Source organism: Rhinolophus sinicus, linkage group LG07, assembly GCF_036562045.2.
Source record: "Rhinolophus sinicus isolate RSC01 linkage group LG07, ASM3656204v1, whole genome shotgun sequence".
Taxonomy (NCBI): domain Eukaryota; kingdom Metazoa; phylum Chordata; class Mammalia; order Chiroptera; family Rhinolophidae; genus Rhinolophus; species Rhinolophus sinicus.
In genome coordinates this window covers 28,685,370-28,712,796 of record NC_133757.1, presented here as the reverse complement: position 1 = coordinate 28,712,796, position 27,427 = coordinate 28,685,370, and the positions used below count along the sequence as shown (strand labels likewise).

Genomic DNA, 27,427 nt, shown 5'->3' with positions numbered 1-27,427 from the left:
CCCTGCCCTCTGGGCTCTAGTCAAGTGGTCCAGTGATGGGCAGTTGGGCACAAGTTGGGGAAACCCATCCTTTCCACGTTTGGAAGTAGATGGGACTACATTACAACCCAAAAAACCTCAGAGACTGTCCACAATATTCTAATGCATGGGAAGGTACCACAGGAAGAGTATAGACTAAAGTAGAGTCAGAGAGAGAAATAGACAAGAGAGGGAGAGATCCAAGTTTGTTCTCAGTCAGTCTCCTGTCTGGATTTAGTGAGTTACCTGAAAATTCTTACAATAAATTTCCCTTTGGGGTGAAGCTAATCTGAGTTTCATTTCTATTTCTTTTGTGTTTAAAAGTATCCAAAAGGAATATAAGAGGCAAGTCCATGTCAGCTATTGCCATTGCATTTGGAGCGTGGATGGTGGGTTTTCAAAGGTAGGGAGACCCTTTACCTGGGAGATGTTGGGCTGGAAGGTGCTGTGCAAAGTCCTTGTTTCCACATGTTCAGGGACCAGCCCCTGAGTCCTGAGGATGTGAAGGGCAAGACGCTCGTCAGGGGCCCCAAGGTGCTGGTGCAGGATTTTGTTGGCTTCTGGAATGGAAAGTGGCATTGAAACTGGGATGGGTATCGGAAACAATTCAGCCAGATGACCTGAGGGGCTTTCAGCACTTCCTTCCAAACTTTGCAAAATGGCCAGGCAGTGTCAGTGTGCAAACTTCTATTTGTGAAGGAGTCATTGATAGAAGTAGCTCCTGACCGGGGCCCTGCCTCAACCAGTTTCCCACCTGACTTGTGGGCGGCCAATAGCAAAGGGACCAGAACACACCAGAATGTGTGAGAGCAACCCCTGTTTACTTTGTGGCAGAGGCTCACAGCCAGACTTTCTTTCCTAGACTCCCTTGCAGTTAGTTGTGGCTAGATGACCAGGCTAGGCTACTGAGTAACGCAGTTGGAAGTGACATGTGTGTAACTCCTAGACCTGGCACATAAAATCCTCCCACGTAGGATCCTATATGTGCCTTTCTCTTTAAGATACAGAAGAACATAGCAACCTTGATGCCTGAGCTCAAGAATAGCTAGGCTGTAAGATGGAAGGGTCTGAATCCACTTATTGAAAGAGGGCCACCAACCTGTAGGAACAGCTGTTTTGAATTTATGAGAAATACACTTCTATTGTGTTAAGCCACTGAAATATGTAAGTTCAATTGTTACAGCAGCTAGCATCCCTGTGGCATTTAAAAAACATAGCTCCCACGTTTTCTTTGATACTCCTCCCATTGAGAGGTGGGGTCTACGTCCTCTCTGAGTCTGGAGACATATTCAACCACTAAAGAAAGAATGTTGTATGACTTCTGAGGCTAAGCATAAAGAGCCACGTGACTTCTGCCTGGTCCTGTTGGGGTGCTCGCTCTGGGGGAAGCCATCTGCCATGTAAGGAGCCTGAGTACCCAGAGATTGCCCTATTGAATAAGCCTGAGTAGGTGCTCTGATTGCCAGCCCCAGGTGAGCTCCCAGCCAAGAGTCGGCATCAACTGCTAGCCATGGGTCGTGAGCCACCCTGGACATCCAGCTCAGTTGAGCCTTTGGATGACATCTGAGAGCAACCAACTGCAGGAGTCACTCCAGTGAGAAGTGCCCAGTTGAGTCCTTCTTGAATTTCTAACCTACAAAACTGTGAGCAAAACAAAATAGTTGTTTTCATAACAAATTTTGGAGTGATTTGCTACGTAACAATAGTACCTGGAACAATCCTCATGACTGATACACCTTTTTGGGGTATCGTTTGATTATTTGGAGGTACTCTTATCTATGAGTACTTGCCAGTTTATTCCCAATCCCTCTGGCAAGTTCTCATGTTAATAGCAGCATCAACATTTCTTGAATATCTAATCATCCCTGATATTGACTAAGTCTTCTTCAAATGGAAAAACAAAGTATAGTTTCTTACAATGTCAAGAATAAACAGTTGAGGGTCAGAAAGCACTTGCACTGCTGTATGTCCGCTCAGCTTTCTCTGGATATCCCATGACCCCTCAAGGCCAGTCCCCCTGACATCCCTGCTGGCAAGCGCTCCCTCCTTACAAAACACTAAATTATCCTGTAGATCTTAGGCTCTGTTAGGCTTATTTCAGTCTTTGTCATAGTGCAGCTAGCTGTTTATGTGTCAGGACAGACTGTATTCTAAATTACTGCTTAGGAAAAAGCAAGACCTCAAGGTTGTGAGCCAGATGTGAACTTAGCAGATTCTTTAAACCAACCCCAAGCATCCCTGAGTCTTCTCAGAGAAGGGCTAGAAGAATGATGACATGAACTTGGAAGAGAAATGCTTGCATTATCGTCTGAGCACTTTTGCATTACACGGAAATTAATTACTAGAACTTTGTGTTCAAAGCTTGAATGACTATGACCCAAAAAGGTCAAGTGAAACTTAAGACAGACAAGAAAACGTGTCCACTTTGACCCTTGACATGACAGTAAAACTCTATTATAATGGGGCTTTTGTTCGATTGTCATGTGTGTGGAGTGCCCTGTGGTATAATTCAGGTACTGCTCTACACATCCCTGTCCCCAAAGCAAACCCAGTAACAGAAATGGGTTTGTAACTGATTTATGTACTTATATGTACCCCCAAATTATACTTTATAACTGGCTTGCAATCCATGGCAACATGCTTACCAAATTCATCCAAACTGTAGTCTCGTCCTCCATATCTGATTCCACTTCCATCTTCGGAAAGGATGGGTGGTGGGAAGCCTTTGAATCTGGCTACATTTTGAAGCAATTGTGTTGGTCTCAATTGATCTCGCCAGGTATTTACTCCAGAACTGTGAATAACATCCCACATCTGGAGTTACTGCAGGGCACACACAGGTTCTTCTTGGATTCACACACACATATTCACATACTTATAGGTACCCCCATACAGCAAAGGAGCCAGGAATGTGCTCTACACTTTGGCTTTTTCTAGAAATCTACTTCAGAGACCCAAAAGGTACAATTATTTTGGCCTCAGCCAATTGATCCTTTCCATCCCCCTCAATTTCCTCCTCTAAAAAGGAGGAGTTTGACTGAGATTGCCCTAATCATAAAAGGCAAACTCATCAATTAGAAACTGCAGCTATATCTCATTAGGTACTAGAAAAGCACTCAGGTAAAGAGGGACATCACAAAATTGATCAGTTGGCGGAGTGGGAGAGGGAATTCCTGCCATCAAACATTGCCAGCCCTCAGTCCCTGGCAAGGGGGCACTCAAAAAACCGGGCAGAGAACAGTGGGGTTCTCTGAGCACTGCTCCCTATGCTATCCCGGCAGAGCACTGCACTACTCCAGGGGCCAGTGTTTTACACAGACTTCAGTGTGAATGTCGCCCCCTGGAGTTAGGCAATGCTATGGCCTGATTCTCCCTAAGATAATCCTATTATGAAAACCAGTATATACCTGACTCAAAGGAGCAGTGGCTCCATGAAGACAGGCATTGAGGAGAGAGAGCCAAAACTTCCCCAGGTATTAATATTAGATGGAACAAAATGTCTACATTTACAGCCAAAGCAACTTACACACAGTACTGCTCAGGTATGCCACAGTGGGACCCGAACCGCGAAAGGAATCGGTTTTCCAGATCAATAATCGTTTCTCCCACTTTTTCATCACGGGTAAAGGTGTCGTAATCATAGACAGAAATTTTCAGATCTTTTTCTTGAGGTAAGTAGCAGGTCAGTTCATACATTCTAAATTAACAAATGCAAGGTTAGAGTCTCCACGATCCCATCCAGGCTTCTCACAAACACCAAGATTCTGTACAAAGACTCCGGAGGCAGTGGCTGTAGTGCTGGAGGAAACATCATGACCAGGATAACCAGGTGCGTGGGGGTACTTGACAACTAGTACATATTAGTAGTAAGAACAATAAGAGATTATTCACTTGCTCAGAAGAAGATCATGGGCCTTAAATACCTAAGTTCAAATCCCAACTCTGCTGCTTACTACAATGTTTCCCTGAAAATAAGACCTAGCCAGACCATCAGCTCTAATGCGTCTTTTGGAGAAAAAATTAATATAAGACCCGGTCTTATATTAACTTTTGCTCCAAAAAACGCATTAGAATTGATGGCCTGGCTAGATCTTAATTTCGGCGAAACACGGTAGCTGTGGGACCCTAAGCCAGTTAACTTCTCTGTGCTCAGTTTTCTCATCTGTAAAATGGTGATAATAATACCTACCATAAGGGTCAGGTGAAGAAATGTTTAGAAAGCCTCTGGCATGAGTGAATAGCTCCAAACCCAAAAGCTATAATAATAATTATTAATTATCATATTATTAACATTATTATCACATGCCTATTAACTGGGGCTCCCAGGCATCCTACCCAGCTGGGTGATTAGTAAGGTACAAGCGCCCCGACTCACAGTCCCTATCTGTGCCCCTGCTCTGTTCCCTCTTCTGCCTCAACAGAGACCCTCCCATGGAACATCCTGACTCACCCCACAAGAGCATGGGGGTGGGGACAGTGTGAGTGGGATGAACCAACATGGCATGATATGCAGCGTGCCAAGAAGATACCCACTCTCCTCCTCGGCACTGGATCTGCCACTGATTCTTAAAGGCTTTTCTATAGCATCCATATTAAAATGCAAACACATCTGAGTGAAATAATCAAATAGTACTTTCTGGGGTAGGTGAGCAAGGTGGTGCCAGTTCTGAGAGGGAGATAAACTGAACAGCATAAGCTCCAGAAGGGTGGGGCTTGGTGCTGTATTTGCACTTTCCACAGAGGTAGGGGTCCCATAGTAGGTGCTCAATAAATTTCGTCAGCAGGAAATAGTGAGAGGCCCCTCCCATCCCTCCTCTCTCTCTGTGCCACCTCCCCTTCTCCTTATCCTTTGGGGGTGTGGACTGGTTCCTGCCCAAGGAGCCAGGAATGTGAGCAACAGGGTGTGTGTCAGGGGGGCTTTGGAGAAAAGCTTCCAGGATGTCTCCTATATAAATCTCAGCAACTTCTCTAGCCTGCTGCAGCCAGGCAGGGGCCTTTAAGAGGCAGGTAGCCACATGAGAAAAGGTGCTTGAATCATGACCACACATGAAGCACTGTATCCACATGTGCCCCATAGCACCACTGTTACAATATTGGGTTCCACACAACACAGGTAATATGTGTCCCTTGAGAAAAAGAATTCTTTGGTCAAATAGGACTGAAAAACCACTTCTTTTGGCATTCTCTGGGCAAAGCAAAGGCTCTGAAAAGTCCTGCAGTTATTTTTTTAACCCAGGTGTCTTGGTTTTATGAAGAAATACCTTTTTTTCTTAGACCCCCCAATGAACATCTTTTGGAAGACACTCACATTCTATTGAATGTGAGCTGGAGGAGGCCATAATGTGGTAGCAGTGTGCTGAATTATGGCTGAGGACATAGGAATTTTGCCCCTTCCTGAATTCCTGTCCCAGAATTCCTGAGAGTCTCGTTGAGAAGAAAGGCACCCCCTAAGACTGAGGCCAGGGACCAGAGTTGTGTAAAGGGTCACAGAGCCGGCATCTCCTTGGCCCCGCTGGCTGGATGGGGGGACGTCTGCATGCACGCCAGACAAGGATTGGCGAAGCAGACCCTGACAGCCTCACTTCCTCCCCGGGTGGCTCTGAGCAAGACTTTTCCTGCCACTTAATTAAGCTTGTGCTTGGCTCCCCTGATACAAACAATTCAGACAGGGCCGCCTTTCTCCCTTAAAAGCTGGCTTTCCCTGCTTCCCTGTCTCCCTCACACGGAGCCCTCCTTCCTGCCCTGCGTGCCTTTTCCTGTCTAGACCTCAGGGCTGGATCAGCGGAAGAAAAGGAAAACGATCATACTGCTGTGCCAGAGGATTACTTCCACTCCCTGGCCCCGGCACGTGGCCTCAGGGTGTGCAGTACAGAGGGTGTGCGTGTGTGTGTGTGTGTGCCTGGGAGCTGAGTGAGCGTGGGGTCCCCTGTGGGTGAGTATTACGGGAGGTGAGCCAGGGGAGAATGGTGTGTGTGAACCTGAGAGACTTTGATTGAGTTACAAAGACTTTCTTGTGTGTGTGTGTGTGTGTGTGTGTGTGTGTGTGTGTGTGTGTACACATGAGAGGAAGAATGCTAAAGGGCACAAGCCAACAAACATGAGTAGAAAAGAAGACGATGGCAAAGTCAGAAATTAACAGATAGGCCACACATCAAATAAGAACAAAGTATTCTCCCGCTTGGCAAGGTTTGGGGAAAATAACACTGTTTCACAAATGTTTTGTACAAAGAACATTTTTCTAAGGTGGTGGCTTTGCCATGAATGTGAAGCATTACCAAGGGTGTTGGAAAAACCTGTGGCGTGGGAGTCAGGCGTTTCTACCGAAGTCTTGGCCTTATCATGTACCAACACTGACAACAGAGCTCTGGGGGCCTATTTCCCTTACCTGTAAAGTGGATGCTCATCCCTACCCTGCCCAGCTACTAGGTTTGACACGGAGATGAAAATCAGATGATGGCAGCCACAAAGAGTGCAATGTGGAAACCATGCAGACTCTGGAGTCAGATGGCCTAGGTTTGAATCCTGACTCTGCCTCTTACCAGCTGGGCACATTAGGCCCTGATTCTGTCTGTGTCTATTTTCTCTGTTGTAAATGGGGTAACTAGCATTGTGAGATCTTTAAGAGGTTTTATATAAACAGCTCAGCATAGCATTTGCACACAGGAAGAGCTCAGCTAATAATAGCTCTTGTTAAATGCAGATGTAGCTTATAGCTGAAAAACAGCAGTCCTATTTAGAGGTCACTCTTACCCTTGAGAAAGTACTGATGAGGTCAATGGAGCAGCCCAGAAACAAGTCTAAAGAGGCAACGATAAAGAACATCATGGTATTTCAAGAATCCTGGGGAGCAGGTGACAGAGAGAGAGCAGGACATTTTGACCCCATCACTTTCTGTCCCCACCTTACCCTTGATAATAGGGTCATTAATACAATCACTGGATCAAAAGGGTAGAATTGGAGCATCGCAGAAAACAGAGCCCAAGCTGAATTCAGAGAGTAAGAACCCCTGTAGCTACAGGTAAGTCTCCCTGCCAACCTTTCTTGTCTAGAACCTACAAACGTATCAGAATCCTGGGTCTTGTACCACCCCACTCCTGCCACCCCTGCCCCTGGTCTCAAGGCACATCTCTCTCAGAGGAGCCCACCTCATGACTTGGTTTTATTCTCGTCACAGCACATTTCACTTCCATGAAATTATTTGTGCATGTTCATATTTATCACCTGCCCCGCTGAGTAGAATATTTGTCGAGTTCATAGTCACAGTTTCAGGGCCTAGAATGGAGCTCGGCATATATCACATTCTTAACACATACGCCGTAAAGAAACGAATGACAGGAAAACATTTAGAAGTGTACTTTACCTTCCGAAAACCGGGTTGAGAGTGTTGGGAACATAGTGGTCTCGATCTTCAATTACTTTTCTGCCCAGTGTTATTTTTATATAAGGGTCACACTGTGAGGACAAAACAGAGGGCATGTTTTGTCACTGTGGGGTGCAAGTTTAAGTCAGTTTCTGGGACAGACAGAGGTGTGCCTCCACCCCGACTCCCAAACTGGTGAAAAGGTGGTGACTGTGGCCCCTGCATGCCGCAGACGAGGTCTGAGCAATGCTTCTTCCCTTTTGGCAGCCCACAGCCAGCACACGCCCTTAGAGAAGCAGTGTGGGTGAAGCGGCCGACGCAGGGAGGAGTGACAGAGCAAGTCTCCTCCGAGGTCACATCTCTAAATGAGAAGGATGAACCAGAGGATCTTAATGCCTTCAAGCTCTTAGAGAGACGCCTGTTGGGACAATTCGCTCCTGAATACATTGTTTGGATAGAGTATCTTTCCCCTAGTGAGATAACAGAAGCCCCCAAAGAAAGAACATGACAATTATTGTGGTTGATGACTGTAATTATCCTGCTACCAGAGAGAGCCCCACACCCAAACTCTTACCAAGCCATTGTTGTCCTGGGGCTGGAGCTCTAAGCCTCGAACAATGTAAATCCTAACCGTGCATTCCTGTGGGACACTGTCAGGTAATTCCCGAAACTGCCTGGGAGGGGCTGGCACGCTGGGGTCATCCGACAGTGGGTAGATTCTAAAGGAACCCTAAGAGAGAGAGACACATAGATGTACCAACAGGGCCCTGAGGGACCTGGGCAGAGGGCTTCTGGGCAGTGCCCTCCTTCCCCAGGCACTCCTGGGATAGCCACCAGAGTTGTGTGATTGGTGAAGAAGGGCTGCCTTTTGTGAAAGAAACAATATGCATTGCACTATGCATATTTCCAGTAGGAAAAGTGAAATGATGATAAAGTATTTACTAGCTTACAGGGGTGAAGAAAGGGCAAGGCAGAAGCAGGGAGACCAGGCAAAGATATAGGCAAGGGATGGAGGTGGCTCGGACCATTATGAAAGCAAAGGACGTGGTGAGGAGCGAAATCCTGTACATATTTGGAAGGTAGGAATAAAATAATTATTTTTTAAACCCAAAGTACTAAGATGATTTCCCTTTGTTTGTATCACTCTCATAAACCACCTCCCACTGCCAGGCAAACTCTTGTTCATCCCTCAGTTCTCAGCTGAAAGGTGTCACCTCTTCCAGGAAACCTCCCTGACTGCCCCTGGGTTGGGTATGTCCCCTGCATGCTCACATCTAACCCTGCACTCACCCCTGTCACAGCACTGACCTCTGTGTTGTAATTGTCTATGGTCTACATTCTTCACTAGTCTGTGAGCTTCCTGAGGGCGGGAATTATGACTTGTTCATACTCGATCTCCAGGACCTAACACAGGGCTGGGTGTGAAGCAGGGGCACAATTCCTATGTATTTTGAACGAATACGCCATCAGGCCAGCTTGAGAGGCCATATATTTCATCCTGAAACCAGCTTAAGAGACAACACTTAAGCTGGATTCAGAACATGTGGGTCTTAGTTCCAGCTACATTCATTCAGTAAAGGAGCATGAAATGAGCACCTACCATGTGCCAGGTATTGGGGACACAAAAATGAGCTTTGTGTCACATTGTGTCACATTGTGTCACATTGTGGCACAGGGAGGTTGAATAGGTTCGACTCTCATGCCGTCTTTGGTTGCTTGGTGGCAAGCTGTAATGGGAAGGATTTTGAGACCAAGTGTAGGGCATAATGCTCTGATTGATTAGCTATTGGAAAGGGTTAGGAAGTAGCATCACATCTGCCATGGATTTGCCAACTGTAGCTGGAGGGAGGGGCAGTCATGAATGCAGACACTTACAATGTGAAAGGTGCTGTAACAGGGGCAGGAACCCAGACCTGTGGGAGCCTGGAGTAGGAGTGAGTCACTCTGCCATAGCAATCAGGGAACACGTCACAGAGAATGTGACATTGGAGCTGGCTTCAAAGAATGAGGAGGAGTTTGTCCGACCACAAAGCGGGGAAGGAAAGGCATCCAGGGGAGGAAGAAGAGCCTGTCCCCAGGCTCCCGTTGTGAGAGGACAAGGTGTGTCTCAGGCTTGGAAGAGGGCCTCCCGAGCAGGCGGACACGGTGGCAGAGGGGCGCGGCGGCAGGGGAGACAAGTAGCTAGGCAGCTCGTGAAACACTGGCTCCACCTTAGGAAAGAGTTGAGACTTGATCTGGTGGAAACCCAAATGATATCGTTAAGCAGTCAAGAAACGTGACCAGATCTGGTTGCATGGAGAATGTGACTGGAATGGGATGAGAAAGGTGGCAAGGAGAGTCAGTTGGGAAGTTGCTACAATGGTCCTGCCGAAAGCCTGGGAGGGGGCAGTGGGCATGCCCCCTGGGAGCGGGCAGTTGGAGAGGGTGAATCTACAGGATTCAGGACTCGTTGGCAGGAGCAGGGAGGAAGATACTGAGAATGGCTTTGAGTGTTCTGCCTCTGACCACTGCCGTTACCCGTTTCCTTGTTAGCACCTTCTAGCATCTTTCAGATGTCAGGGGACATGCCCCTGCCCTACAGGTTGATTGTCCTTTATCCTAGGTCCATAAAGAAAATAAAGGCGGATTTTAAACAGGACAAACACACATTTTACTCACCTTAAACTCTCCTACCACAGAAGGGTCTTCATTCTCATCTGATTTGCCTCGATACAGCTTGAAAGTGTCGGAGAAGTCTGTCAGGCCCTCAAATTCTGTTACATCCTCTAGTTCACAATTATATATCTGAAAACCATCAACAGATTCTTAATTTCTCATTAAAATACAGGTGGAGTCTCAAAATCAAAAAGACTGACGATACTAAACAGGCATGACGATGTGGGTGGAACAACTGGAACTCTTCCTTTGCTGGTGGGAAGGTAGGAAGACACAGCCACTTGGGAAAAGGTCTGGCAGTGTCTTACGGAGTTAAATTTCCATCTATTCTATGATGCAGGAATTGCATTCCTAGGTAATTATCCAAGAGAAATGAAAATGTGTCCATAGGTGGTATAAGACTATCCATAGCAGCTTCATTACCAGGAAAATGGAAAACAAATTGTGGCATATCTATACAATGGCTAAAAAGGGACAGATTACTGTACATGTGACAACATGATAGACCTTAAAACTACGGTGTTGGGCTAAAGAAGCCAGACATACACAAAATGCACGCTGTGTGAGTCCATTTATATGAAGTGTAAAAACAGGCAAAAACCTGTCTATGGTGATAAAATCAGATTAATTGTCTTGGGGAAGTATGGAAGAGTGTGGGGGAACTGACTAGAAAGGGATACAAAGGAGTTTTCCGTCCTGAGGGAAATGTTCTCTGCCTTGTTTTGGTGGTAGTTTACATAGGTGTGTACACTGATTAAAACTCACTGAATGGATGACATTATGTATGTAAACTATACTTTGATAAAAAAACTAGAAGAGGAGGAGGACGAGAAGAAAGGATGAAAAGAAGGGAATAAAGAGGGGAAGGAGGGAAGGAAAGAAGGAAAGAGGGAAAGAGGGAGGATGGGCTGTGGGAGTGGGCCATCAGATCAGATTGATGCTGCTGTTTCTTAAGCTGCACTGAGATGATATGACCATAACATGAAAGGATGTAGGTTTTTCCACTTGATGGGGAAAATCATTTTTAGGGCTAGATACTTCTCATTTTAAAGTTTTTCTTTTCCTATGCATTGTTCTGAAAAGTTTAGCATTTGCTTCTCCCTGGGTGCATGACAGTCTGAAAAACGGAATGAAGAATTGGAAAACCCAAAACATTAACAGAAAGATCACAGATAGTCAGACCGGCCTAGCTCAATAGTTTCTTTTCCTCCTAGACACACGTTGCCGATGGTTGTGATCGTATGCTACATACATGTAACAGAATCAACTTTTTAGCTAGTAAAACCGATGCCCATTTGGAGGACAGAATGAGGCATGTTAACATTTCATGCTTTTCTGCAAGAGCACCATGACTTGTAGGTCTCCCTGGGTCAAAATGGACAATTGTTGGTCTAATTAGTGTGGTACCAACCCATTCCCAGCCCTCTGCCAGATGCCCCTAAGCTCCAAAGTGGCAGTCACGGTACCATAAATCAAAAGCTGTCGTCAAGTCCCTAGAAAAGCCGAAACCGATTACAAGAGGGCTCAACAGGCGGCCAGAGGTGCTCCTGGCCCCTCCCCATCAGCACCCACCATTGGACCTTTTGGTCTTCTACTTAGCATTGCCCGTGGCCAGTTTTAGTGAATGTTGATCCCCCACCCACAGCACCAGAGGCCCAGGTACCTTGAGTTTGGAATAGCCTTTCTGAATATATGGTCCACATTTTTCATGTTCCCCTGTGGAAGCATAAAATTTACTCCACCAGTCAACGATTTCTTCCTCCTAAAGAAAGACACATCAAGATGCAAAAATCTTTAGTGATGACCTAGATTTCCAATCAATGCAAGAAAACCCATATGTAATAGGTAAGAGAAGTAGGTACTTCTGAACCTGAAACAGGCAAGATTATTTGACTTTTGTTTGCATGCACAGTAGATAAAGCATTCATGATTCTTCAGCCCTGAAGCTGGAGGTAAAATGATCCTTGGCCAATGATATGTGGCTTTAATGCCCACAGCCATACTGGATTATTTTCTTACATCCTATAGACACAATCAATTAATTTGTCTGTTTTTACTTTTTTATCCTCTCAACTTCATAGTTACATATACAGACAACAGATTAAAATAAAATCTCCAATATACGTTTCTTACTATTTCATTTCTGCAGCCCTTTAGTCAGCAATGCCTTATAAAACAAAGCTCACGAAGCTAAGAGTTGGGAAAACTGGTCCTAACTCAAGTTTCATCCCTTACGTTATAAGTCATACCCTCATGTTATAAGCCATACCAGCTTGAGCAAGTTGTTTAACATCTCTGAGCATCAATTTCTTCATTCACTGAATGGGATGATAACACTACCTGTCTCCATCTACCTCAGAGGCTTGTTTTGGAAATCAAATATCAGTTAGAAGAAAGAGCTTTGTAAATGATAAAATGTGAAACAAAAGTAAGGAGGCATTATGGTTCATTCAGACCAGTGGCTCCCAGCCTATCCTTGGAAATTCTGATGGAATCAGCCTGGGGCTGGACTTGGGTACCCAGTATGCTTTCCTAAGTCCCCAGGCGATTCCAATGCGCAGCCAGTATGGAAAATCTCTGGTTTAGCTGGGTGGTTCTTGGTTGGGAAGAAGGGATAGCATATCAAAGTCACTTGAGGAATATTTTTCAAACTGCCAAAGGCTGTACTTTATAGAAGGCTGCTATAAATCTCACTCAGATTTATAACAAGAATAGATCCTCATTAGGCCCACCCATTGCTTATTTTAATCATCCTGGGAAAGAGTGATAATGCCAAAAATACAGTTTCACCTGCAACATAGCTTCCTATTCAGTCTGGGGAGAAGGAAGAAGGAACACTAAAGAAAGCCTATGTCTTATCTCTGTACGGTAATATGTATATGCGTGTGTACACACACACACATACACGCATGCACACTTATTTCCCCTTTATGGGTCAGTAACCAACCCTGGATTTTAAAAAGTTTTCTTTATATATCAGCTATAGGAAGAAAATATATGAATCTTAAATCTAGTGAAATATGTACAACAGTTACCTTTTCTGTCAGCTGCTCATCACATGTACGGGCAGGAAGAGGGCAAACCATATAACAGGTCACACAGATACGGAGACCCCATGAGCATGAGGTTTAAAGAGAAACAGAGAAGGAGAAATTATTTTTCATGCATGCTTTATATTATCAACATTTTGATGGATTATTCAAATTATTCAAGATGATCTCATAATTAAACGGACCTCACTAGTTTCTTCTCTGAAAATGTGCAAAAGGGTTACAAACAGTGTTAAAATGAAAGTCTCAAAGGGAGTCACCCACGTCCCATGTTTTCAATGGAGTTAGAGCGTCTCATTGTCCCCAGCACAGTGGTCACACAGGAGGGGCGGTGCAGCTGCTCATCTCCTTGTCCCAAACCTTTCATTCCATTTAGCCCCTAAAGTATATCCCCAACTTGGCCTAATTCTTATCCCTTCAGAAACTCCTGTCACAAGGTGTTCATGTCTAGCATGATGCACTATCGTCCTGTTTATCCCCATGCCTACGTTATAGCATCAAATACATATCCATCCATCAAAACTGCTCTAAGATGTCAAGTTTCTCATTGGCCAAATGCTTCCATTTGAGTTTCTGCATGGAGACTATACCCTTGATCTCAGGAGATAAGAGAACGGGGAGCTAGGATGTTGGGCTTGAGTTTTCTCTTGGTACCTGATGGAAAATTAGCCAAGCTCACCCTTGGGGGAAGTTTGAAGGATTGCTATCTGGACTCCCTCTCTGAAATCCTAGCTTCAAGTTCATTTCTAATGTGCAGACGGAACAACCCCTCACAACTGGCGCTCCCTGCAGCTGCAGTGTAGGGCAGCCCCATGGCTTTTTCTGTATGTGCCCCTTGGTATTTTCCAGATTGACTTTTGTTCAACACATAGAATTGCCAAGAGAGGCAGAGAGGCAGATAGATGTAACACTTCTTTCTATTAGATTCATACCAAAATGGGATTAAAGATTAAATTGTTATAGCCGAATTAAGATTTTGGAGAGAAGAATTTTATGCCAAAAGTGCTTTCACATTCTGAATGGTTCCTGAATTCAGATTTTTAAGAGTCTGTTTATTCACATCTATTTTGAGCGTTCTGCAATCATGTCAAAGAAGAGAATAGTTCGTGACTTAAAAGGCATTATTCCAAACAAACGGCTGATTTAAAATTTTAAAATTAATGTGGGAGAATTCACTCACTCCCGCTTGCTCATTAGTTCATATGAAAAGTAACTGGAGCAACGGAAGTAACTTGCTTTATCATATCCAAATGGCACAGAACAGTCTCCCCTTTCAGCTTAAAATGATCCCATTTGTTTCGAGATCAGCTTTCACTCCAAAATCTGCTAATAGAAAGAATCTGAGAGGAGAATTCAAGTCTTTAGACCGAGGCCCCCCAAAGTCCCAGGCACACACATGCATTTTCTTATCATACATACATGCACTGTCGTTGGAGAAACCATTTTGCCGAGAGCTGTTGACATACTGCTTAAGCACTGGAATTGGAAGGCAATTGTTGAAATGGCCATGTAGGAATGTCCATGTCATCTGGCTAGCACTTAAGACCAATGTGCCCCAAATTCGTATTTCTCACTTTTCTTGTAGTAGTGCTGAGCCCATTTGTTAAAGGCTCCCCGTCATCATAGGGTGTGGGTTTCTGTGAACGTGAGACTCTCACCCAAAGCCACAGCCTCCAGTTCCCATCAGTGGCACAAGTTTTGATCCATTCCCTCAATGTACCCATGATAAAAGGCTTGAATTGAGTTAGAGGTAATAGATGTACATTACACACACATCGCATGTACATGTAACTCATGCATATCACATACAGACATGTATTTCACATGTATGCATGTATAACATTACATGTACATGTCATATAGGACATTAAGAAGCTTGTTATTATTGGCTCTTCCAAAGCTTAGCTTTCCTCGTTTGACTCTGCATAGATGTGCAGTGTCTTCCCTGAGGAACTGGTAGAATGAGTTTTTTAGAGGCAATTCCAATCAGTCTTTCTTATCAACACGGTGTATTTCAACTGGGTGTTAGAAAAGCAAGCTGATCCAAGTCATTTATAATACAGAGGATACTACCCACTGATGACTGCTACTACCATCCCCACTCCTGCTAGGTTGCCACTTAAATTCTACAGTGTGAAGTGAACTTTTACAATGTGTTGCTACAGTCACCTAGTCACCTGTTATCTACTGCTAAGAAATGGATGAAAAATAGCACGGATTGGCTTTATTCTTCTTCTTGGTCTGCCATACCTAGGGCTACTGAGTACATAGCAGGCAAAATAAAAACTGATTGACAGTGGGAGGTAAGAAAGCTGGAGGCAGATTATACAGTAGGATCTTCAACTGACTTTTTCCTGAGTATTGTAAAAATGTACATACTTGCATTCACCCTAGGCTGTTACCATTTGATTGGGTATATTCGGGGGAGTTTACAAAGTGAACATAGTAGTTTTGCAAATTTGATATTGTCATTTGTGACTGTGGATTTTTGGGAACAGAATCAAATACACTGCTAAACAGTGCTGGCTGTGGATACCATATTAACCTGGTCCAATTGTTGGTGAGTTTAATGCAGTGGGAAGGAAGTGGATATATTTTTTAAGGCACTGTTTATGGACATAACACATTAAGGTGCAATCATGTACATTTTTTGGCCAGTTTGCACATTGAAACATGCTGTGAAAATCCATAATAAATGCCAACAGAAACAGGGAGATATTTGAAGTTTTCTTTTTCTGGGCTGAGACCTTCCTGCCCACCCTCTTTCCTTCTTGTAGAATTGGCTGGAATGGTTTTAAAATAGGGCCCTGAGTGAGCATTTCCATCAATTTCTTGACTTCTAAACCACAGTGAATATAAAAATTGGGGATATCCCATTCACTGACAAATAGAGTCATTAAAAATCCATGACACTTCTGCTTCTTGTCGGGAAAACAACCGGTGTGCTACATGCCCCCCTCTTTTGAATGTTGCAGTACTGTGAATTTGCTCCTGAAATTTCTTTTTCTAGTAAATGATATTATTCAGACTGTCCACACCAATGGTTCTCAGACCTGCCTGTACATTAGAATCACTTGGGGAGATTTGAAAATATACTGATGTCTGGGGCCTTTTTGGAAGGTGGAGCATGGGCCTGGGTATTATTAATATCTTAAGTATACCAGGTGACTAAGGGTAGAGAACATTAGCCCACACAATGTCATCAATTTTTTTTTTTTTTTAAGAAGGGCGCAGCTCACAGTGGCCCATGTGGGGATAGAACCAGCAACCTTGGTGTTATCAGCACCACACTCTCACCAACTGAGCTAACTGGCCACCCCCTCATCATAACTTTTGATGAGTGCAAGATTCAGATTCTTCACCTCAGTAAGTTGGTTTATTATTATTACTTTAATTGCATTGAATGGTTGTTTGACTGAATTCACCCAATGCTTAGACACCTGGAAGATAAAACTGACATTATCCAATGATTGGTTCTGAAGCTTACCTTCGAAGCCAGTAATGGTTTTGTGTCTTCTATTTCGATAATGATATCCCGGCTGGGTGGGGTAGAAAGAAAGGAGGCTGCGAGACAAACAATTTCATAATCTTACATATTTATAAAAATACAGTGGTGAATATTCTACTCCAAGTTCAAGTTCAACAGCCACAGAGTGAATGGTAGCATTTACTCCTGGATGAGACTACTGAATGGAGAGGACCACACCCAAAAACAACCCAACAATTCATCACTTTCCCCAAAATATGATATGGTTTTAGACATTTTTAGGGGACTGTCTGGCCCCCACTTTTTTTTTTGGACTTAGGCAATTAGCCTAGTGCCTATACATAGGAAGTGCTCAAAAAAGAATTGTGTCAATACATGTCTTTAGAGGATGCAGGAGTTGGAGGTAAGGGAATCTACATCTAAAGGAGCCTCCTTTGTATGGAATCTGTTCTAAGACAGAAAAGCAAAGGAGGGTGAATAGTTGCATATTTGGGTCTGAAGTTGCAGTGGCTTACACACCCTGATTTTATGTAATTTCCAGAATATTTGTGGCTCTGGATTTTGGGGTTAGAGGAAGGGCTCAGGAGCAGCCCCGGGCTCACTAGGTTTGGTTCAGCTAAAGGGGTGCCAAAGCCTCAGCCTGGGGGGAGGGGGGTGGGTGAGAGGTATGTCTACCCTTTATGGAAGATGCATCAGGCAGTCAGACATTCAACAGGAGGCCAGAACCCAGACAGAGCACACTCTGCCAAGCCAAAAGAACTTTCTGTTTAACCCACCCAGGCAACTGACATATAGGACATAAAGGAGGGGAGGAAAGATACATTTTCTAGGCAGTGGGCTAATCCCTTTACATACATGATCTCATTGAATTCCTCAATAAGCCTGTAGAATAGGGACCATTATACTCATTATAAAGGTTAAAAAAACAAACTGAGGCTAAGAGAAAGCAAGTCCCTTGCTTCAGGTTAAACACTTAGTAGTAAGTGGAAATACGTCATCTAGGTCTGTCTGACCCCAAAGCTTGTGTTTTAACCATCATACCAGAGCCCAGAGCAGAGTAAACACTTGATATATGTCAGAGAAATGATCAGGGGGACACTGGGTTGACAGGGGAGACTGACATTTATTGAGCATCTATGACATGCCAGTTGCTATGCTAAGTTACTGTATATCCAAGTGGAATCACCCCCACAATCTATCAACCTGACTCCCCACAACTCCTGACAACAACACGGAACATGACAGCCAGATGGGGAGAAAAGCAGGAACACAGCTGTGAGCAAATTCCTCCTTATTCATCAGCTCTCCACTTTACCACCCTCATGTAAACAAAGCCACAGGGACAGGAGAAAAGTTATTCTCTGTGCTTTCAACATTAGGCCAACCAAGTATTTCCTCAACTCTACGCTGGCATTGGTTTTAAGAAAGTACCAGATTGATCTTAAATAGTAGATGCTGGTCTTGGGAACATTATGTTCCCCATGGTGCTTCAGGGTTTTCCTCTTCCGGGGCTCTCTGAAGCCTTGACCACACTTCATGTTAATTACACAGACTCACTAACCAGGAGACCTCTGCCTTGGGCCTAAACTACCCCTGAGCAATAGACACAAGCGCTTCTGAGACCAGAGAAAGTTTGCAGCATTTGTATCTTCCTAATGATTTCACATATTCGTATCAGAGAACTTTGTCTCATGAGAGCAGTCAAAAAAATAAAAAATAAAAAAAAAAATGCTAGGAAAATGGTGCTTCTCTCCGTTTAGTAACCCCAAATGAAACGATGCCTGCAGTTGACATTAATCCTTGTTGTTATAAAAATGTTGCTATTTTAGGCACCATCAATTCAGCACAAAGTGCTTTGCCTGGGAAATTTATGGATAAACACATGTAGGGTTTTGCTCAAATATGTCTGTGGATTTTATTTTTTCCTCTTCTCTGAATCAGGGACACAGGATGCTCAGACCCACATAGCAGATGAATTTCAGAAGCTCTGTAATATTAATACCAAACCTTATGGAAGATTACATAGAATTGGTTAGCGGCACAGCTGCTTAAACAGAAGACATCATCTGCTTCAGCCTTGGAGCTACCCCTGATCAGCTGAATGAGTGCTAGTTCTCCACGGAGCCAGGGGTCCTGGGATCTGATTCACTGATGCAACCCAGACCCCAGCCCCTGGCACATGGTAAGCTGAAAACAAATTATTACTAAAGGGACAATAGCAAAACACTATTCAATAACTATTATTTATTATGGAACTCTTAGGTAAGTATTATGCCCCCGCCATCGTTTACTTATTAATTATGTGACCTAAGGCAAGTCATTTAAACTTAGCAGGTGTTATTTTTTTCTCAGTGAATGACAATGAAATAATATCTTTCAAATTATATCACAACAATGTTGTGATACATTAATCAGGTGGGACAACAGATAGAAAGCAATTTAAAATAAAAATCACCCCCCCATCAGCTCACAGGGTGGGGTCGGGGGCAGGGGAGAGCCCTCTATGTCCCCATCAAAATAGTGATCACACCAGACTGCAATCACCCATTTTCTTGTTTTCCTTCCCTGCTGGACTATATGAAAAGTTCATGAAGCATTTAACATTTCTGAAAAAGAAGTCTTATATTCACTCAAGTGCAGGATACCTCAGAAGGTAATAGCTTGAGCACAGGACCTAAAGGAAGGGTGGGAAGACACATTTTCTCGGCACCTACCACGTGCCAGGCAGTGGGCTAAGCCCTTTACATACATGATCTCATTTAATCCCTCAATAATCCTGTAAAATTGGGACCATTATCCCCATTAAAGGATTAGAAACACAAACTGAGGCTAAGAGAAAGCCAGTATTCAAATCTAGCTCTGCCACTTACTAACTATATTACCTTGGGAAAGTCACATAGCTGACTGTAAACCAAACCGTTTCCTCATCTGCAAAACCTGGACAATGAATGTTTACTTTGAGAAGATTAAGTCAGGTCATGCATGAAAAGCCCCAAAGAATTATTTACAGACTTGCATTTCACCTTTGAGCTGTGGCACAATATCCTCCTTTCCTGCATAAGGGTCGCAGCGGAAGCGGTCCAGGTGGTCGATGGTACACTGGCCAACAACAGGCTTCCGCCCAAACTGCCTGTGGTCGATGACCTTGATCACCAGCGGAGGCATGTACAATTCCTCCTTGGGCAAGAACTGGGGGTCACAGAGGTAAGCGTCACTTCTCTGTACAAGACCTGACAAGAGCAGCTTTGCCAATAAACACCCACAAAAGGACCAACCCAGCCTCCTTGTGCCCATTTGGTGTAGCCCAGGGGACTTGCACTAAGTAGTTAAGTTCAGTGACTTGCATGCTAGGCAAGCAGCACAATGCTTTAAGGCACGAGCCCTGAGCCAGATGGCCTGGAATCAAATCCTGGCTCTGCCACTAAGAGCTGCATGACCTTAGGGAACTTGCCTTCCTATGTCCCAGTTAACTCCTCAATAATAGTCGGATTGTTGCATTAATACATGTGACGTGTTTAGAATAGTACGTTAGTACCTGGCTCTGCTCTGTAACAGGATGCGGAGCTAGAATTTAGAAATGATTGAGCTAAAACTGAACCTTCAAGGGAAATAACTGTGGCTTGGGAGTCTTTAGCCCTGGAAGTTCAATGCCAAAATGGGATGCTCATTTTTCTTTGATGCCTCTTGGTTCCTTCACATGGAATTTGGTGACATAGGTGACATTGTCTGATTGGGGAATCATGGGCCTGCCTGGTGAGTGGTTCAAGGTAAATTTCCACCTCTGGCCTTGCACAGGAATAGAAGCTGGAGCCAACTGAGGGGCTTTCCTCACCAATGCTGGCTGAAGCTCATTTCCTGATTAGAACTTGAGAGGTGGGGCAGGGGCTAGGGAGTGGACAAGAATGGGTGGCGTGGCCCAGAGGCGACCACTTTGGGATTCTGGCTCGGACTACCCAGGTGGTGCTCCATCTGCACCGTCCGTCGTAGGGAAAGAACATGGGCTTTGGAGTTGGAGAGACCTAAATCTGAACTCTAGCGACCCCACATGCTCGCTAGCTGTGTCCTCTTGTGTAAATCACTCAATCTCTCCGTTTCTTCCAAAGTGGGTGCAAGAGGAGTGAAAACGCCTGTTCTGCAGGGGTACAGTAAAGGTGAAATGCAGGGAGTATGAATGCAGCTAACACTGGGCTGTCGCTGCTGTCATTGTCTTGACATAGTGACTGCTGCACAGGTGTGGCCTGACACTCCCTATGGGACTGGGATGAGGCATGTCCCTTTCTAGGCCTCAGTTTCCTCGTCTGTAAAAGTAGAAGCCATACCACAGGACCCTAGCATTCAAGAGCAGGTGTGTTAGAGACACCAAATAACTTGGGAGGGGACAGGAACTAGAAGGTTCTGGACCATCTACCCCATCTAACTGAAGAAGTGCTTTTATGTTTATTTGTTTTATACAGTAGAGTAAAAAAGAAAGATTTTTCTTTTTAAAAAAGTTAGATTGTGGAGAGATTGGGTGACCTCTTCTTGTTCCAAAGTATTATGGGGTCTATGACAGGGGACTGTCAATTGGATCTGATACTGTCACATTTCTAATAACCAGAAGGTACCTTTGATGTAACAAAGTGGATATCATCCCAGGGGCGCCTGGAGGTGGGGTACAGTCATGGGTCTTAGGCAATGGCCCATCACCCCATATGGGTTCCCCTCTAACTGCCCCTTCCCTAGCCAGCCAGTCCCTTTCTGGAGGGTTTTGGTCCATGTAGGGACACGAGGGAGGGTTAATATTCTGCCCTCAGGGCATTGACCAAGAGCCTGTAGTAGATAGCTGGACAAATGAAATGTTTATTGGAGAAATACATTAGTATTGCTCATAGATATTTCTGTGTCACTGGGGTTCTTTGAAGCTTTAAGCAACCATCACTGCAATGTAAGAATGTAAGGGGGGAAAGTCACTGACAAGCTGAGTACAAGGCAGTTTTTCTATTTGTTATCAGATTTTGGATATACATAAACTGTGCTTGTCTGTGATGTGTATATATTCATATTGCAAATAAAATTCAGCTACTCAACATACATGTACTATTACAGAATCTTGATACTGTACCACTTTCATGAAGAGAACAGAACCTGGAAAGTTGGGTGTCTTCTTAAGGTTTTTGATCACCACTGATTCTACCCTTTCCCCTCCACACTCCACGATGAGACTGGGGGATGTGATACAAGCCATCTGGTAGTTCTTCATATTTCTTAAGCCCCAAGCTAGAATCTAAGCAAACAATGTAAAGAGAAGGGAAAGAAACCCAGCATATTAAAAATAATATTGAAAAGGAAAAAATTCTCTCTTAATAATCAGTAAATTCTTTAAGAGTGACTTGTGCAGATTTGCTTAAAATCTCTGAGAATATTGTCCTAGAGAGCCTCTAGGTCAAAAAAAACAGTTTTGCCCATTTCCTTCCCCTGCCTGAACCGCTAAAATAGCAGAGCAATATCCTGGCTGTGCCATATAATAGCCATGTGAACTCTGGCAACTTAGTTAACCACCCTCTGTCTCATCTACAAACAGGATTGATAGTAGTATCTCTTATAGGGTTATTTTGAGGATCAAGTGTAAACTTCTTAGCAGTGTCTGACATGCAAGCATTCAAAAATGTTAGCTGTTGTTTAAAGCCATCTGCCTCAGTCTTTGAGAACTCTTAGCGAGACAGCCTGAGGACAGAAATCCCAACAGTGCTTGATGCACAAGGGGAAGTCCTTGATAGCAGGCCGGACACTGTCCATCTAGCTACCCGGTTAGCTCCATCAGCCTGTCTCTGCTCCGATTGTCTGACATGTCACCATTTCCCATTACTCCCTTCCCACTCTCTACCTCCGACTCCCTCTTGGGCCCCCTGCTCTCTGCACATGCTCTTCTGAGTCTGTCTTCCCTCTCCCAGTTCTCCCGTTGACCCAGGGAAACTCAGAAATCTACTGGCTCCCAATAAATGAGAACTCTAGATTCCCTTAGTATGCTAGAATTGACCTGTTCTTGTTGCTTTGACAGGCCTTCTATTTCCATGAATATTTCAAAATTTTGTACAAATTCTATAGTCAGTTGGAGATAGCAAGACCCCATTTCCTATATGAAAGATTTCAGTTCCATAGCCATACCCACTGGATTTGATTAAAAACAAAACAAAACAAAAACCAGAGAGGGCAGCATACCTCAATAGCAGTGAGCTGAACCACAGGCCTGATCCCTTGGGGGACCATGTATAGATTTGGTGCCCTTTGTGAGGGAAGAATGGGAAGGTTGGAGCCATCCTGTGAAAGAAACATGGCAACGTCAATGCCTCCCTTTAGTTCTGGTAAAAAGTTATCTGGAGTTATTAATGAGTGTTTGAAGCAGCTACTCTGAAAGAATATGTGAGTGAGAACTCAGCAAGTACCTTGTGCCTCAGAATCAGTTCTGCCGTTACGAGGACGTCCCCACAGGCTTTGTCTCCATTCATTACTGGGTACCAGAGAAGTTTAGGCGTGACGTCCATTTCTGAGTTAAGTTTCACCAGAGGAGAGCACATGCTTCGTCCTAAAAATTCATCTTTGCCCTAGAGAAACAGACAATCCTTTAATTCCCCCACAACATCCCTATAAACCTCCATCATCCCCCAAGCCATCTTAGAAATTCTAAATTATCTACCACTTGGTCATGGTCAAAAAGTTCGATGATAACTTTGGGTGGGTTCTGCAGGACTGTTTGGGGTTCCCCATAGATTTCAATTTCATCAAATATAATCGTTTGGTCCCATGTGGGGTTCAGAGTGGAGTGGATGATCTCAGTGGTTTTACTTCGATGGAGGAAGGAGACATGAGCATATGGATCTAAAAGAGAAAGAGAAAATAAAAGTGGGGCCATGGCCAAAGTTGAAAACCGTAAAACTCCTAGAAGAAAACACTGGAGGTAATCTCCTTGACATTGGCTTGGCAATGACTTTTTAAATTTGACACCAAAAGCACAGGCCACAAAAAGCAAACATAAACTACATCAAACTAAAAAGCTTCTGCACAACAAAGGAAACCATTAACAAAATGAAAAGGCAACGTATGGATGAATGGATAAAGAAAATGTGGGATACACACACACACACACACACACACACACACACACACACACACAGGAATATAATTCAGCCTTAGAAAAGAAGTAAATCTTGTCATTTTTGACAATATGGATGAATCTGGAGAACATTATGCTAAGTGAAATAAGCCAGTTAGAGAAAGACAAATAGTACATGGTATCACTTATATATAGGATCTCCTCAAAAATCAAACTTATGGAAACAGAGAGTAGAATAGTGGTTGCCAGGGGGAAATGGGAAAGGTTAGTATTAAAAGGGTACAAATTTCAGTTATAAGATACGTAAGGTCTGAAGAGCTAATGTATAACATGGTGACAACAGATGATAACACTGTATTTTATCATTGAAATTTGCTAAGAGAGTAGAACTTAAGTGTTCACACACACACACACACACACACACACACAAATATGTGAGGTAATGGATGTGTTAACTCAATTGTGGGAATCCTTCCACAATGTATACATATATGAAATCATCAGATTGTACACTTTAAATGTATTATAATTTTTTCAATTACACTTTAATAAAACTGGAAAAAAAGAAAAAAGAGTAATCCATTTCTTATCCATGCTAAATTTCACCAAAGCATTTGAAGAAATTACCTGGAGCTGACCTATCAGAGAAAGAAACTAATGTCTAACCTAAAGCTCTTTCACATAAGCCAAAGGTGCTTGGTTTTTAGCACTGCAGCCTCATATGAATAGGAGGACTCTTTGCTTTTGCTCCAATGATATATCTTATATCTCAAACTGCAAGGACTGTGCTTTGAGTTTTATGCAACTTTAGTCAAGAATTTTGATAGGAGTCTAACTTTGACTTTCAATGATTGAGTGCCCCCTGGTGGTGAATATTTGAAAATGTCTTCAAAAACCAATTGGGAGATGTGTATTAAGCGGATAACTTGAAACCTGCTCTCTCTTGGTAAGAAAAAGAAATTATTCACATATGTTTGGAAGACACCTCACAATTTATGTGAGCACAGCAGACTGTCAGGCAACTGCTTTAAGAGCTGTTTCCATAGAAGGAGCAGGGAAGCTCTGCCGGCCTTCAGGTCCTAAAGTGGAATGCTCCCCAAATATTCACGGTCCCACTAGTAACAGCAAAAATCCCAGGCTGTAGGTCCCCTCCCCTGCCAACCTTAGAACCAATCCAAAGGCGACAAAACTATCTGGGGTGTCAATGTGAGGGGTGATGAAGCCTCATGGTTTTACAGTTCTGGGAATTTGGGGAGCAGGACGCAGAGAAGGTCAAGATGGGATTCCAAACTGCTTCAAGCCTGTGCTGTTGGTGACTAGGTGAATTTGTGATCGTTTTGTCAACTTGAGAGAACTGCAAATATATATATATATATATATACATACATACATACATATATATATATGTAAAGGATCTCAATTTACCAGTCAACCCAAGAGTCCAAGGTATATGTACACAGCTATGTGTATAAACAGAGAGCAGAAACTACTTTTTTTCTTGGTGTTTTTATTACTTAATCAATTAACAATTATTAGTATTAAAAGGTCACATATGTTCTGTGGCTCTCCAGCACCCAGCAACAGTGTCCGACCTGTACTCAGTGTACGGACCTAAGAACTGAGCAATTTACTTCATGCATATCAAACTAATTTCAACACGGAAATGCTTTTTGTTGTCAGAAATCACTGAAAGCATCCATTTGATGAAAAGGAGAATCAAGCTAGCCTGCTATGTAATAACGTGTGAGACGGAGATTTCTTCCCATTACCTGAAAAGCTATCCTTGTCTAAAGCCATGAGGTTTCTGGCTTGGTAGATATAGCAGCGCAGATGGTAAATGTAGACTCCTAAAAGGAATAGGATGGAGGTTACTTACAAGAAACATTAACACTATAAACTGCTATTTTTCTGGAATATTTGGAGATAAAACACGTTTCAGATAAATGGCTCACTCCAACCTACTTCTCCATGGTAAAGAAAACATATAATGGTGATGACAAGTCCTCCCAAAGTAGTTCTGTTTCCTGTAAAATGAAACTTGTTTAAAAAATACTATAGTAAGTAAACTCAGTGCACATGTGTCAATCAGGAGAACATTACGCCGGATGTCAACTGCCTGGATTTAGGGTATTACTGCTTGTCACCACTGACCTTTAAAACGAAACTGAGTCTCCAAGAGTTACAGAAACAGAGCTTTCTATACTATTTCAGTACCAGATCTAGGAAACAGTTATTTGCTAAACGTTTCTTTGATATTTCAAAATCTTTATACTCCTTATCCTTATTATATTAATGCATATATACGTCCCCACCTCACTCAACATGCCCCCTGCTCCCCTTCCCCACGCACATAATTTGAGAGATAGTAGAGCATGGTGATTCACTGAACAGATTCTGGGAACCAGACTGCATGAGTTCAAATTTTGTCTTTAGTGCTTATAAGCTTTAAGATCTTAGTCAAGTTATTTAATCTTTCTGCACCTTGGTTTCCTCACCTGTAAAATGGGGACAAAAATAGCGCCTACCTTCTAGGGTTATTAACAGAATTAAATGAGTTATTATATATACTCGTACAGTGCCTGGCACATCCTAAGACTTATATAACTATTTGCTGTTATTATGACATAGTGAGTATGCCTCATGCCACAATTCCCGAAGGTTATCATTGAAATCAATCTTTTCTTAACTTTTTGAGTTTTTTTTTCTAATTTTTTTTCTAATTAAAATCATCTTTTGGGGGGACTTAACAGGAAGACTGAGTACATATTGGACACAGTATGTTACAATTAATGATTTGGCCTCTTTCTACCCCAAATATAATTTTTCAAGCTGTATTTTAAATAATCATTAAGTGATGAAAATGAAAGTACATTTTATTGTATTTGGTGATTTAGATGAAAATGAAAGTACATTTTATTGTATTTGGTGATTTAAAGAGCTATTTTGAGAACAAAATCATAATATCAGAATGCACAAATACATGTTTAAAACTTACTGTCAAAATTACAGGAAACAATGGGAGTGTTTGCTCCGAACACAGTGGTGGCACTGTGCTTCTGTTTTTCCATGCTTTTTTCATCTCCATCCTCAGTAGTGTCTGCACCCTAAGGAAGCAGAAAAATCAATTAACAATGCCTACCAATAAAGAGGCAAGAATGACAAACACATGGAATGATGGCTGTTAAAAGAGATTTTTTTCATCCAATCACTTCATTTTTAGAAATGACTATCGCTCAGGACAGGAAGTGACTTCCCAAGATCATGTAGCTGGAAAGAGACAGAGTAGGGAGTTGAAGCCAGACCTTCTACCTCAAGTCCAGGTTTACCAAACCCTACCACTGAAAGATAAAGAAAATGAAAAGTGTAAGTAAGGGTATTAAAAGGACGGGAGGAGGAAGAGAAAAAGCAGCAGGAGAAAAACACAAGCAGGCTCAGCATGCAGAAATATAAAAAATAGGCTGTGTTTGGAAATGGTTCCTGACCACCACATTGTTTTAGATCAACCGTCATTTCTTATTAATTTATTCTACCTTTCTGTATTTTTTCCTCTCTGCCTTCTTTATTGTGCTTCCATATGAATTGTTCTCTAATTTGGTGAGCCATCCTTCTGTTTTCCTTCCCCTCACATCTGTATATTTAACTTTCTTGGGTTGTTGAACTGTTTACAAGCTATGATCCAAGGAACCAGGGCTTGGGATGTTAATAGATGTCATTGGCAACAAGGGTTTGGGAATATACATACAGAGGGTGCCAAAAAAAATGTAAAC

General features: G+C 43.1%; 1 protein-coding gene across 1 annotated transcript in view; it reads right to left on the bottom strand.

Moving 5' to 3' along the window:
* Positions 1–27,427, bottom strand: part of MYOF (myoferlin) — a 127,739-nt gene that overhangs the window by 15,125 nt on the left and 85,187 nt on the right. Inside the window, exons 32-47 of the mRNA XM_074338694.1 lie at positions 26,656–26,764; positions 25,430–25,507; positions 23,244–23,425; positions 22,993–23,151; positions 22,769–22,867; positions 21,672–21,833; positions 19,594–19,759; positions 16,571–16,647; positions 13,069–13,080; positions 11,697–11,795; positions 10,037–10,162; positions 7,953–8,108; positions 7,379–7,470; positions 3,545–3,715; positions 2,664–2,812; positions 439–578 (exon numbers count right to left, since the gene is read on the bottom strand). Coding sequence (XP_074194795.1) covers positions 439–578; positions 2,664–2,812; positions 3,545–3,715; positions 7,379–7,470; positions 7,953–8,108; positions 10,037–10,162; positions 11,697–11,795; positions 13,069–13,080; positions 16,571–16,647; positions 19,594–19,759; positions 21,672–21,833; positions 22,769–22,867; positions 22,993–23,151; positions 23,244–23,425; positions 25,430–25,507; positions 26,656–26,764 — 1,977 coding nt within the window. The remainder of the gene's footprint in view (positions 1–438; positions 579–2,663; positions 2,813–3,544; positions 3,716–7,378; positions 7,471–7,952; positions 8,109–10,036; positions 10,163–11,696; positions 11,796–13,068; positions 13,081–16,570; positions 16,648–19,593; positions 19,760–21,671; positions 21,834–22,768; positions 22,868–22,992; positions 23,152–23,243; positions 23,426–25,429; positions 25,508–26,655; positions 26,765–27,427) is intronic.